At 59.1% G+C, this 12,506-nt stretch overlaps 2 protein-coding genes across 7 annotated transcripts in view; both read left to right on the top strand.

Annotated features, from left to right (window-relative positions):
- Positions 1–10,631, top strand: part of WBP2 (WW domain binding protein 2) — a 25,693-nt gene extending 15,062 nt beyond the window's left edge. For 2 of the 6 annotated variants that reach the window (XM_011981287.1, XM_011981443.1), the window contains exons 3-8: positions 1,630–1,765; positions 2,730–2,822; positions 3,468–3,602; positions 3,784–3,906; positions 4,413–4,489; positions 4,610–5,690. In XM_011981287.1, coding sequence (XP_011836677.1) covers positions 1,630–1,765; positions 2,730–2,822; positions 3,468–3,602; positions 3,784–3,906; positions 4,413–4,489; positions 4,610–4,663 — 618 coding nt within the window. In that variant the 3' untranslated portion in view covers positions 4,664–5,690. Of the gene's footprint in view, positions 1–1,629; positions 1,766–2,729; positions 2,823–3,467; positions 3,603–3,783; positions 3,907–4,412; positions 4,506–4,609; positions 5,691–10,601 lie in introns of those variants that run through there. The other 4 variants (XR_001006229.1, XM_011981153.1, XM_011981374.1 and 1 more) reach the window with 4 other exon arrangements.
- Positions 6,564–12,506, top strand: part of UNC13D (unc-13 homolog D (C. elegans)) — a 22,421-nt gene continuing 16,478 nt past the window's right edge. Inside the window, exons 1-13 of the mRNA XM_011965630.1 lie at positions 6,564–6,607; positions 6,968–7,118; positions 7,823–7,858; positions 8,077–8,184; positions 8,270–8,329; positions 8,420–8,486; positions 8,729–8,909; positions 10,340–10,384; positions 10,511–10,579; positions 10,769–10,838; positions 11,014–11,118; positions 11,233–11,325; positions 11,401–11,504. Of these exons, the coding sequence (XP_011821020.1) occupies positions 6,567–6,607; positions 6,968–7,118; positions 7,823–7,858; positions 8,077–8,184; positions 8,270–8,329; positions 8,420–8,486; positions 8,729–8,909; positions 10,340–10,384; positions 10,511–10,579; positions 10,769–10,838; positions 11,014–11,118; positions 11,233–11,325; positions 11,401–11,504 (1,130 nt within the window). The 5' untranslated portion in view covers positions 6,564–6,566. The remainder of the gene's footprint in view (positions 6,608–6,967; positions 7,119–7,822; positions 7,859–8,076; positions 8,185–8,269; positions 8,330–8,419; positions 8,487–8,728; positions 8,910–10,339; positions 10,385–10,510; positions 10,580–10,768; positions 10,839–11,013; positions 11,119–11,232; positions 11,326–11,400; positions 11,505–12,506) is intronic.

Here is a 12,506-nt window from a genome sequence, read left to right as displayed (position 1 = left end):
AAAATTGCTGCTTGTAGCCACTCAAGGCTTAGACTCAAAGACAGGCTGGTGCAGTGGCTTATGCCTGTAATCCCAGCACTTTGGGAGGCCAAGGCAGGCGGACCACTTGAGCTCAGGATTTCGAGACCAGCCTGCGTAACCTGGCGAAACCCCATCTTTACAAAAAATATAAACATAAGCTGGGTGTGGTGGCACATGCCTGTAGTCCCAGCTACCCAAGAGGCTGAGGTGGAGAATAACTGGAGCCGGGAGAGGTTGAGGCTGCAGTGAGCTGGGATCATGCCACTGCACTCCAGCCTGGGCAACAGAGTGAGACCCTGCCTCAAAAAAACAAAAGCCGGGCGCGGTGGCTCACACCTGTAATCCCAGCACTTTGAGAGGCTGAGGCGGGTGGATCACGAGGTCAGGAGATCGAGACCATCCTAGCTAACATGGTGAAACCCTGTCTCTACTAAAAGTACAAAAAATTAGCCGGGCGTAGTGGTGGGCGCCTGTAGTCCCAGCTACTCGGGAGGCTGAGGCGGGAGAATGGCGTGAACCCGGGAGGCGGAGCTTGCAGTGAGCTGAGATGAGCCACTGCACTCCAGCCTGGGCGACAGAGCGAGACTCCGCCTCAAAAAAAAAAAAAAAAAGACTTAGACCCAAAGACAGCTGGAAGAAGAGGAGCACATTTTCAAGTTTTAATCTCCATGACTTAGCAAAGACAGCGGAGCCTCAAAACCCCATCTCTGGAGGCTCAAGTTGGCATCTTCAGTCACAGATTAAAGTCATGGATTTAAAACCCGGGCCTGGCCAGTCCTGGTGGCTCACGCCTGTAATCCCAGCACTTTGGGAGGCCAAGGCTGGTGGATCACCTGAGGTCAGGAATTCGAGACCAGCCTGGCCAACATGGCGAAACCCTGTCTCTACTAAAAATACAAAAAATTAGCCGGGCGTAGTGGTGGGCGCCTGTAGTCCCAGCTACTCGGGAGGCTGAGGCAGGAGAATGGTGTAAACCCGGGAGGCGGAGCTTGCGGTGAGCTGAGATCCGGCCACTGCACTCCAGCTGGGCCACAGAGCGAGACTCCGTCTCAAAAAAAAAAAAAAGAAAAAAGAAAACCCAGGGCGTTCTCCAGGCACAGGCTCCCGGAGAGCTCTTGTTGCTGTTTATAGTCCGCCTCAATGGTAACTAGCGACCACTGCACCATCATGCTCGGTTCTGGAGCTCAGGCTGGAGACTCCCCCTTTCAGGAACCCGTCCCTGCCTTGCCTCTGCTTATCCTTCCCTTGCCTCTGCCTGTCCTTCCCTTGCCTCTGCCTGTCCTTCCTCCTTCGTAGGCCCCTTCACTTAGGCACCACCGCCACCACCTCCCCACCACCATGTCAGTGACAGAGCAGTCTGCCCTGCTCAAAGATACTGTCTGTGACCAGTACGTTTTTCTCCCATGTACGTGAGCTTGTCCTCTCCAGGCCGCAGTGAGCCCTTTCCCTTTCCACAGCTCTCTCCAGGAGTGTCTGGCACAGAGAGCGCCGTGGGGCTGCTGGACCCTGGCACTGAGAGCAGACGCGTCACTCCCAGGAAACAGGTGGGAAGCATGGCAGCGTGGGTGGTGCTTCCGGTGCTGATGGCCTCACCCTCTCTCCCTGCAGGTCATCTTTCTGTCCAAGGGCAAGGATGCCATGCAGTCCTTCATGATGCCATTTTATCTCATGAAAGACTGTGAGATCAAGCAGCCCGTATTTGGTGCAAACTACATCAAGGGAACAGTGAAGGCGGAAGCGGGAGGTAGGTGATGGGAACTCAGGGACATGGATGGGGCTTCCAGGGAGGTGCCCTGGGAGCCTCTGACTGCCGCCCTGGGGGTGTCCCCTTCAGACCCTTATCGCCCTAGCCATGACCTCTTCCCAGCTCTGGGCTGCCAGCTGGTGGGGTTTGATTGCCAAGAGCTGGGGAAAATGCTGGCATTAAAGACGGCAGCTCAGGTCAGCTTTTCAGAGCGTGAAGTCTGCAGAAGCTTGCAGACTGAGTCAAGATGCTTAGTGCGCCTTGGCGAGTGCATACAAATTTTAGACTCAGGAAGGAGCTGCATCAGTTCTTGAGAGGGGCCTTTTCATGAGAGCCAGGAAGAGGCAACTGCCTCTGGGAAGCCAGAGTCACCCTGCTTTGGGGCTGGCTTTTTGGCAGGCCCCAGAGACCTCTGCACTGAACTTGCCTTCCCCTTGACACGCAGCCAGGCCCGCCCTTACTATTGAGGCGCTCTTGGTCCCTCTTTGGGCAGAAGCCAAGCTAGAAGGGCTGGAGTCTGTCCTTGGACCCCCTTAGGATGAGAGGTCTGCTCTGAATTTCAGGGTCGGGTGTTGCCGAGTGGGCTTGTGCCTGTGCAGCTGCCGAGTGCTTGACTAGGGGTGGAAAGAAACCTTGATGTTAGCTCTAAAACCACACCAAGGTGGCCTTGGCACCTGTGTACATATTGGGCTGGTGGTGGGAGGACAGGCTTGTTCCAGGAAGGAGAGGCCCTTGTTCCAAAGGGGGAAGCGAGTATAGCAGGGCCTGGCCGGGCTGCAGTGCCGGTTCCTATGCAGGCAGCAGGCTGGAAACCATGGCACCGGGAAGTCCCCATCACAGTGCAGGCCCAGCTTCCCGCAAGCCTCCCGGGCGTCAGATGAAGCCCTGGAGAGGAAAACAGCCATCTCTTGGGGCATCAGTTTTCTTTTTCTGTGGTGTTTATTCGCTGTCCTTCCCCTCTCAGGTGGCTGGGAAGGCTCTGCTTCCTACAAGTTGACTTTCACGGCAGGGGGCGCCATTGAGTTTGGACAGCGGATGCTCCAGGTGGCATCTCAAGGTATCCAGGCTCTGAAGATTAGGGGCTGAGAACACACTGAACATGTAGGGGTTTGGTTTGAGTTTGCTTCCTTTTTGTTTTGCTTTTTTAAAATTCAAGAGGTAAGTGTCTGGGCACTAGGCTGAGCAGGCCTAGGAGTTGGGAAGGAAAGCTGTCATTGGCGTGAGCTCTGTCCTGTACCTCAGAGGCTGCGTTTCCCTGCCTGGAGCAGGTGGATCACGTTTTGACAAAGCTGTTTGGACTCAAGGACACTTTACTACGGCCTCATAAAACAAACACCAAACCAACCATTAAACTGCGGTTTTGCAGCCATTGAAAATGACCGAGGGATGGGCCCAGCAGACATCCTCCGCCAGCTCACTCCTACCCCAGCCCTGAGCCTCCCTCCCCGCCTCCGTCCACCCTCCACCCTTGTCCTTGACCTCCCTTGCCTTCCCCTGGCTCTGACCTCTCCTGTCCTCTCTCATCACCCCATCCCTGACCAAGGCAGCCCCGAGTGTGGGTGGAGAGTGGAGTGGGGTGGACAGAGCATGTCTGCTGGGCACACTCCTGGGCCCCAGTAGCTCCCCTCTGCAGGCAGCGGGACCGCCCTCTCCTCGCCCCAAGGCAGGCCACACTCATTTCTCTTTCCCCTTGTACTTGTAGCCTCCAGAGGTGAAGTCCCCAATGGAGCCTATGGCTACTCTTACATGCCCAGCGGGGCCTATGTCTATCCCCCGCCAGTCGCCAATGGAATGTACCCCTGCCCTCCTGGCTACCCCTATCCACCGCCCCCGCCTGGTGAGTGTGTCCTTTGCTGCCCACCCTCCCCTCATGAGCCCACCTATCCAGGCTCCCCCCAGGCCAGGGAGACTTCATTCCTTGAGCTGCTTCAGGACTAACAAAAGATCTGGAGAGGCCCCCCTCAGAGGGGGCCGCAGCCGGGTGCTCACCGGGTCCCTGTTGCTCTCTTGCCGAGCAGAGTTCTATCCAGGACCCCCCATGATGGACGGGGCCATGGGATACGTGCAGCCCCCACCACCGCCCTATCCTGGGCCCATGGAACCTCCGGTCAGCGGCCCCGATGTCCCCTCCACTCCTGCAGGTGAGGGCCTTTGGGTGCTGGCAGCCCTTCGCGACCAGCCCTCTCCTCCCCAAGGTTGCACAGAGAGCCTCAGAATGGCCAGAGACTCCTGAGAGCTGCAGATGATGGATGACCCCTGGACTACCCCAGGGGCCCAGTAGGGCCGTGGCCTGTGGTGCGGAGCTAGATTCTGGCCCCACCCCCATCCCTTAGCTACCCACATGGCCTGGGCAGGGAAGGTCACCCTGTGTGCCTCGGTCCTCTCATCCTCTCATCTACGCTCAGTTGGTCGGTCACGGTGGCATCTGGGGGGTTGGCTCAAGGATTAGATGAGGTGAGACATGCGATGGGCCTGGAAAGGACCATGCCAGCACGTGGCCCATGCTCAGGAAGCCTCACCTGCTGCTGTATTGGTGGAACTGGACCCCCAGCACCAGCTGCCCCGAGCCATGGGGGCCCAGGGTCTCTGGGCTAAGCTTAGGGGGATGAGAACTTGTCACTGACACTGGGTGTGTTTGCTCTCACAGCCGAAGCCAAGGCCGCAGAAGCAGCCGCCAGCGCCTACTACAACCCAGGCAACCCTCACAACGTCTACATGCCCACGGTGAGAGAGCGTGGCAGTGCCAGTGCAGCCCCACAGCCACAGATGCTGGGAGCCACAGGGGGAAGACTGCGCCATGTTTTAAACCTTCTAACGCGAATTTTCCCTTTCTCCCTTCTTTAGAGCCAGCCGCCACCACCTCCCTACTACCCACCGGAAGATAAGAAGACCCAGTAGGCCCTCCTGCCTCCCTGCCTCCCACCCTTATCTCTGTACCCTACCCCTCCCATTGGGACTGCACTGGGGCTGGGGGAGGGGGCGCCTTGTTATCCCTCCAGGTCTGATCATAAACAATTACCAGGAACTAGCATTGTGGGACATTAGGGCCCCCGGCCTCAGGAGAGGTGCCGCCCAGCTTCCCATGCCAGCCCAGAGCCCACAACGCTGCCCAGTGTGCCTCACTCACTGTCTGGGGCTCTCCTGGGAGCATGGGGCATCCCCTGTTCCTGTTTCACTCTCAGCTTCTCCCCTCGAAGGGACTCTCTGGCCACCTCCTCCACCGCAGTCCAGCTCCCTCAGTCTGGCAGCCACTGCTACACTCAGCCTCATGAGCCACTTCAGACCAGCCAGGTGTCTTCCCCGGCCCTGCCAGGCCCTGCTCACATTCCCTCCACTGGTCTATGCTGGTCTCAGAAGGCCACCGTGTCTGCATTCCACTCAGCCAAGGTCCAGCTGCAGCCCTGCCACTGTCCTTCCCTTCCTTGTCCTGAGTCATGCTGTTGCCACCCCATGTGACTTTTGAAGCTGTAAAATGAGCTTCCAGGGCTTGGGTGGCGTCGGGGCAGGGCCGCCGAGGCGGGGAGGAAGTGCTTCTGCCTTTCGCTGGTGTTTCTGGAATTTGCTTTCCCTCACCTCTCACTTCCCTCTAGAAGGAGCTTCCTGACTGGAACCAGAGAATGCATGTCTGTCCACTTTTGGGCTGCTGGGTGGGGCTGGAAACAAGGGCCGCTGACCCTTCGTGCCGGCCGGGACCTGCCACTAGCCCCCCAGCCTGCTTCTTCCCCTTAAGCTTCGTGCCCCTGGATGCGCTAACATTCGCTCTTGTTTGTTCCTGGACTGGCCATGAAGTGAGGAGATGGTTATCTAAAGAGAATTCCCTATTTATTTGACAAAAAATCCAGTTAATATATTAATGTGAAATAAACCCTGTTTGCACCTTGATTTGTTTGCTGAAAATGTGAAATAGTAAAAATAAATAACTGGACCCTTTCTGGCTCTGCGTGTGGTGACCCAGGCGGTCTCTTCCGGAAGGAGAGCCGTCTGGCTGCCGAGGGCCCTGGAGGCTCCCGGGACGGTTCCCTCCCACGGGAGGATCCCCGTTCTCACGGCCCAGCTGTCTGGTCCCCAGGACAGCTCTGGCCTCTGGAGCCGGTTCCTGTGGTCGTTGCTTAGCAGCTGTGTCCCTCCCCCACCTAGTGCCCCAAACCTGGCTGGGACAGAGGTGGATTCGGACCATCGTCAGCCTGGATGGGAGGGGTTGGGGTCACCACCTTGTCCCCTGCTGGCTCCTCGAGGAATGGCAGCCCTGGCCCAAGTCCTGGTTGCTGGAGGGAGGAGGCTGAGTCAGCCCTGGAGCATGTCAGGACCTGTGACAGGGACACTGGGGTAGCCGAGCTGGCTCACCACCACCCACGTCACGTGCCCTGCTGTGAACTTGAAGGGACAGGAGGGTGGGAAATGGCCAAAGGCCGTGGCCAGGCCCACGTGCCCCCGAGTCCCCCAGCCCAGCACTGGGCACAGAGTTCTGGGAATGCCCCGTGCTGAGGTGCATTTTCCCGTCCCCCGGGAGCCAAGTCTGTCCTCGGGAGAGATCAGGCAGTGGCCACTCTGCCTTCTCCTCCTGGCCATCCTGGCCCGGAGCTCTCTGGGACTTGGCTAAGCCCCCTTCAAGGCGTTTGAAGAGAGCAACCTCCTGACCGCCAAGGTGGGGACAAAGGCACAGGGCCGTCCCTGCCGAGCACAGCTTGGCCCCGTCATCTCCATGGAATGTCACCTGTGGGGCCAGGCAGGCTGAGCAACTGGCTGTCCTCCAGGGAGGCGCCTCTTGGAGCCCTCACCTTGAGCCCCACCCCACGTCTGGATGCACTTGAGGAAGTGGGGCGAGAACCCCCTGGGGCCCAGGTCAGCTTCCCTCAGGGTCCTGCCCAGCCTGGGCGCAGCACATGGATGGGGCAGGAAGCTGCCTACCTGTTCTGGCCCCCCGGCCCCCTGCTGAGAGCGTTGGCCCCTTCCTAGGGCCTCTGTGGGAGGGTGGGGCGGGGCCAGGCCTGCCCACAGGGTCCACCTTCTGCTCCAGCCAGAGGAGGGTCCTGTAGGGATCCCTGCTGGGGAAGGTGCAGGGGGCCTGGGAGACTGCCTCTCCGAAGCGGTGAAACCCTCACCCTTCCGTAGCCACTACCACCCTCCCTACACCCTCCCCTGACAGAGGGTGGCAGCCCCAGGCTCTTTGCATAATCCTGTGGCTTCGCTGTCTTCAGCCAGCACCAACGGACAGGGAAGGGCAGAGAAGGCCACCATGGCGACACTCCTGTCTCATCTGCAGCAGCGCCCTCCCCTCTTGCGCCAGGCCATCAAGATAAGGCGCCGCAGAGTCAGAGATCTACAGGATCCCCTGCCCCAAACGGCCCCAGAGGTAGGAGTGACCTCACTGGGGAGAGAGCTGGCCTTGGGGAGCACTGCGGTCTCGGGTGTGGGTGCCCTGCTGTCTGGCCCCACCTCTCGAAGGCTGGGACTGGGGACCAGGGACCCTCCTCTGTCTACCCCACCCTGGGGAGAGCCTCCTGGGCCAGCAGAGCAGGGGCTGCCAGGTGTACTCTGGGCCACTGTGAGACTCAGGCCCTGCGGTCTGAGCCTCTCTGAACCCCTACCTCTGGTGGGCCTGACTTCCCATCCCCTGCTCCTCCAGCTCCAGAGGAGCCAACTCCGTTAGGTGGGGGTGTCCCTGCTGTGGGGTGAGCTGTTCGGGGAGCAGCAGACCCCTAGGCCGGCGTGGCACCCCCCTCACCTCCGCTGCTGAGCCTCACTTCCGCTGCTGGGTGAGGAGCAGCCGCCGCCGATAAGCAGAGCTGTTTCCTCTGGGGAAGGGAGGGAGGTGGGGTACGGGTGTGGAGGGCTCGCGTTGCTGGGCGCCCATGGACCTCAGCCACGGCGGGCCAGGGGACGGACCTCCAGGAGGCCTGCTGGGGGAACAGGTGCGGGGCATCAGTGGGGCTGGAGGCCAGGGTGCTGGGGCCCCCATACCCTTGGCCTGGTTCAGGCCTTGGAGGAGCTGTTCCTGTCCATCTGAGCCTGCTCTGGGCCTGCCAGGACACTCTGCCTTTCCACCTTGTTCTGCAGATCCAGCCTCCGTCCCACCACTTCTCCCCCGAGCAGGTAAGAGTCAGAGTGTTGGGGTGCAGAGAGGTGGGGAGGGTGGCTGTGCATCCTCCTGTTGGCCGACGCTGATGGCAGCAAGCAACTTGTGGTGGGGAGGGGACTCCTGGGTCTCAACTCCCTCCGCTGCACAAGCCACCCCTTGTCCTGCCCTTAGCGAGAGGTGTTGGTGCCAGGGGTGGCTGGTGGGGTCCCCAAGGTGACCCCGTGTGTCTCAGCGGGCCCTGCTCTACGAGGACGCACTCTACACTGTCCTGCACCGCCTGGGTCAGCCTGAGCCCAACCATGTGACGGAGGCCTCTGAGCTGCTGCGGTACCTGCAGGAGGTGAGCCCAGCCCCCATCCCACCCCCCTTCCTGCAGCTGCCCTGTCTCGTGCCCCCAGCCACCCAACCGCCTGCCTCCCCACCAGGCCTTCCACGTGGAGCCCGAGGAGCACCAGCAGGCGCTGCAGAGGGTCAGGGAGCTCGAGGTAACTTGGGGCCGGGGCCACCCTGTGCAAGGAGGGGCCTGGGAAGCCCAGCTCCCTCAGGGACTCAGGCCATCCCTCCTGTCCCTCCAGAAGCCAATATTTTGTCTGAAGGCAACCGTGAAACAGGCCAAGGGCATTCTGGGCAAAGATGTCAGTGGTGAGCATGGGGCGGGGTCCCCGACGGGCTTCTTCCTGGCTCCTTCCTCTCCCATCACAGCCTGGCCCAGGACTCTTGGTGGGAGCACCCACCTCCCAGAAGCTCTGCAGTGCTGGCCCCCATGCTGCTGGTCCTCTTCTCTCTCCCCACGAGGAGGCTTAGCCCCGGGCGAGGGTGATGAGGGCCTTTCCCAGGGACCCAGCCGACTCCCTGGCTGCCTCGTCTTCCCCACTCCTCCCCAGGGTTCAGCGACCCCTACTGCCTGCTGGGCATTGAGCAGGGGGTCAGTGTGCCGGGTGGCAGCCCCGGGTCCCGGCCTCGGCAGAAGGCTGTGGTGAGGCACACCATCCCCGAGGAGCAGACCCACCGCACGCAGGTCATCACCCAGACACTCAACCCCGTCTGGGACGAGACCTTCATCCTGTACGTGGCCACACTCCAGCCCCCACTCTGTCCAGGTCTCCTCTGGGTAGCAGGGTCTCCCCCAGATAATGAGATGAGTAGGTTGTCCTGGCTCGGGGAGGGGGTTTGGCTCTGGACAAAGACTGGAGAAAAAGTCCATCTCTAGGCACGTTAAATGGACAGTAGATCAGATGGGACAGAACGACATCAATGCCACATGTGCTGATGGGGCAAGGAGGGTCGGGCCTTTGTGAGTGAGTCTGGGGGTGCCTGAAGCCATACCTGAAAGGAGGCAGGGACAGGTGCGGTGGCTCACGCCTGTAATCCCAGCACTTTGGGAGGCTGAGGTGGGCAGAGCGCTTGAGGCCAGGAGTTTGAGACCAGCCTGGCCAACATGGCAAAATTTTGTATTTTTTTCTACTAAAAATACAAAAAAGGCCGGGCGCGGTGGCTCACACCTATAATCCCAGCACTTTGGGAGCCAAGGCAGGCAGATCACGAGGTCAGGAGATTGAGACCATCCTGGCTAACACGGTGAAACCCCGTCTCTCCTAAAATACAAAAAATTAGCCGGGCATGGTAGCAGGCACCTGTAGTCCCTGCTACTCGAGAGGCTGAGGCAGGGGAATTGCTTGAACCTGGAAGGCAGAAGTTGCAGTGAGCTGAGATCCAACCTGGTGACAGAGCAAGACTCTGTCTCAAAAAAAAAAAAAATTAGTGGGGTCCGGGCGCAGTGGCTCATGCCTGTAATCCCAGCACTTTTGGGAGGCTGAGGCAGGTGGATCACCTGAGGTCAGAAGTTCGAGACCAGCATGGCCAACACGGTGAAACCCCCTGCTCTCCTAAAAGTACAAAAATTAGCCAGGCGTAGTGGTACATGCCTGTAATCCCAGCTATGTAGGAGGCTGAGGCAGGAGAATCGCTTGAACCAGGGAGGTGGAGGTTGCGGTGAGCCGAGATCGTGCCACTGCACTCCAGCCTCGGTGACAGAGTGAGACTCTGTCTCAAAAAAAAAAAAAAAAAAAGGGCATGCTTATAATCCCAGTACTTTGGGAGGCCTAGGCGGGCGGATCACGAGGTCAGAAGCTCAAGACCAGCCTGGCCAACACAGTGAAACCCTGTCTTTACTAAAATTACAAAAATTAGCTGGGCGTGGTGGTGGGCACCTGTAATCCCAGCTACTTGGGAGGCTCAGGCAGGAAAATCATTTGAACCTGGGAGGCGGAGGTTGCAGTGAGCTGAGATCCTGCCACTGCACTCCTCCAGCCTAGGGACAGAACTAGACTCCATCTCAAAAAAAAAAAAAAAAAAAAGGCAGTGATGCAGGTATGAGGAGAGGAGTTTGGCAGGGATAGGCTACAACTCCATAGCTCTGGGCTCTGATCACTTTCGGCTTCGGCTGGGGGCATCCACCCTCCAGGGCCCTCAAGCACACCCTCTTCTCCATATAGAGAGTTTGAGGACATCACCAATGCGAGCTTTCATCTGGACATGTGGTGAGTGACCGGGCCTGCACCTAGGGATGGGAAGGGAAGGGATCTGGGGTGAGAGAGGCAGAACCTCCTCCTGGAAGAGGTCCTAGGCGCTCTCTCTGCTTCCTTCTCAAACCTCTGTCCTGCCAGGGACCTGGACACTGTGGAGTCTGTCCGACAGAAGCTTGGGGAGCTCACAGATCTGCATGGGCTTCGCAGGTGCATGTTGCAGGGCTCACAGGGAAGGAGTGGGGGCTCCTTCTGCCCTCCATCCCCCGACATGCACACTGGATGCTGGGGTGCAGGCTCCTTTGGGGTCCAGGTGGCTGTGGCGGCAGGGGGGTAGATTCCAGCCTGATCCCTTCTGACGCTTGCCGCATCCCCTTCATGGGACCCTGCCTGACGAAGGATCTTTAAGGAGGCCCGGAAGGACAAAGGCCAGGATGACTTTCTAGGGAACGTGGTTCTGAGGCTGCAGGTGAGGAGGAGGAAAGGAGCCCAGGAGCAAGGCAGAGGGAGGGGGTTGGGAGGGGTTCTGGGGAGAGGCTCCATGTCCTCACCAAGCTGAGCCTGGAGTCCACCTCCTGTTGTCTCCACTGCCCCTGCCTCTGTGAGGTTCTGATGCTCACGGGCTGGGCATCCCCGCCTGCCAGGACCTGCACTGCCGAGAGGACCAGTGGTACCCCTTGGAACCCCGCACTGAGACCTACCCAGACCGTGGCCAGTGCCACCTCCAGTTCCAACTCATCCACAAGCGGGTAGGTCGGGTCCTGGGCCAGTGGCTGTGCCCAGCTCCTGCGGTGGTCTGCTGGGTTGGGGGTCTGGCTGCACCCGGTATGGGGCCCTGTCTGCTCACAGAGGCCTCATTGCAGAGAGCCACCTCGGCCAGCCGCTCGCAGCCCAGCTACACGGTGCACCTCCACCTTCTGCAGCAGCTCGTGTCCCACGAGGTCACCCAGCACCAGGTACTGCCCTCCCAGGGCTGGGCGCAGCCGGGGCTGCCCTTCAGGTCCTGATACTCCTCCACCTGCTCCACTCAGGCGGGCAGCACCTCCTGGGACGGGTCGTTGAGTCCCCAGGCTGCCACCGTCCTCTTTCTGCACGCCACACAGAAGGACCTGTCCGACTTCCACCAGTCCATGGCGTGAGTGCACAGCCCTGGGCAGAACTAGCCCCCCACGCTCCCTGCTCTCCTCCAAGCTGGTAGCCCAAAGTGTAATTCTCAGCGGAGTTCCCTTTGGCCCAAAATGTGTGTTTTAAGTTTTGAATCAGTTGCCAACTTTAAAAAGTCTAGAGATTTGGCTGATGTGGTAGCTCATTCCTGTAATCCCAGGACTTTGGGAGGCTGAGGCAGGAGGATCACCTGAGCCCAGGAGTTCAAGGCTGCAGTGAGCTATGATCACACCAACAGTCCTGCCTGGACCACAGAGTGAGATCTCATTTCAAAAACATACCAAAAAAAGCAATCTGGAGATTTCACATACCATCCAGATCTCCAGCTTCTCGTGAAACACAAGTGTTGGAACTTCAGGGCCATCATTTTGCTGCTTTTTTTTCTTTTGAAACAGAGTTTTACCCTTGTTGCCCAGGCTGGAGTGCAACGGCGTGATCTTGGCTCACTGCAACCTCCGCCTTCCAGGTTCAAGTGATTCTCCTGCCTCAGCCTCTCGAGTAGCTGGGATTACAGGCGTGCTCCACCACGCGCAGCTAACTTTGCATTTTTAGTAGAGACGGAGTTTCTCCATGTTGGTCAGGCTGGTCTCGAACTCCCGACCTCAGGTGATCCGCCTGCCTCGGCCTCCCAAAGTGCTGGGATTACAGGCGTGAGCCACTGCGCCCAGCCATTTTGCTGCTTTTTTGAGTGGCCAGAGCAGTGATGTGTCTGCCTCTGCCTGTCACAGCTGCCACTGGGCCCACTTCAGTTGCTTTCGTCTCCTGAGTCCTTCTGGGCATTTGAATTTGGACCCCGTCCCTAACCCCAGCCCCGTTTCCCAATGCCATAGCCTTCAACTCAGCAAAACTATGCGCTGATAAGGACAGATCTATGTTAAGGGCCGCTCACGTCAAGTCCTAGGAATGCTGAGGAGGTCACAGGGGGTCACAGTCATTCCAGTGCATGTGAGAAGGGCAGAGATGGGACACAGCC

This window comes from Mandrillus leucophaeus, unplaced genomic scaffold (assembly GCF_000951045.1).
Source record: "Mandrillus leucophaeus isolate KB7577 unplaced genomic scaffold, Mleu.le_1.0 Scaffold1, whole genome shotgun sequence".
NCBI lineage: Eukaryota > Metazoa > Chordata > Mammalia > Primates > Cercopithecidae > Mandrillus > Mandrillus leucophaeus.
The sequence above is the reverse complement of the archived record's forward strand: the minus strand, read 5'-3'. Positions and strand labels throughout refer to the sequence as shown.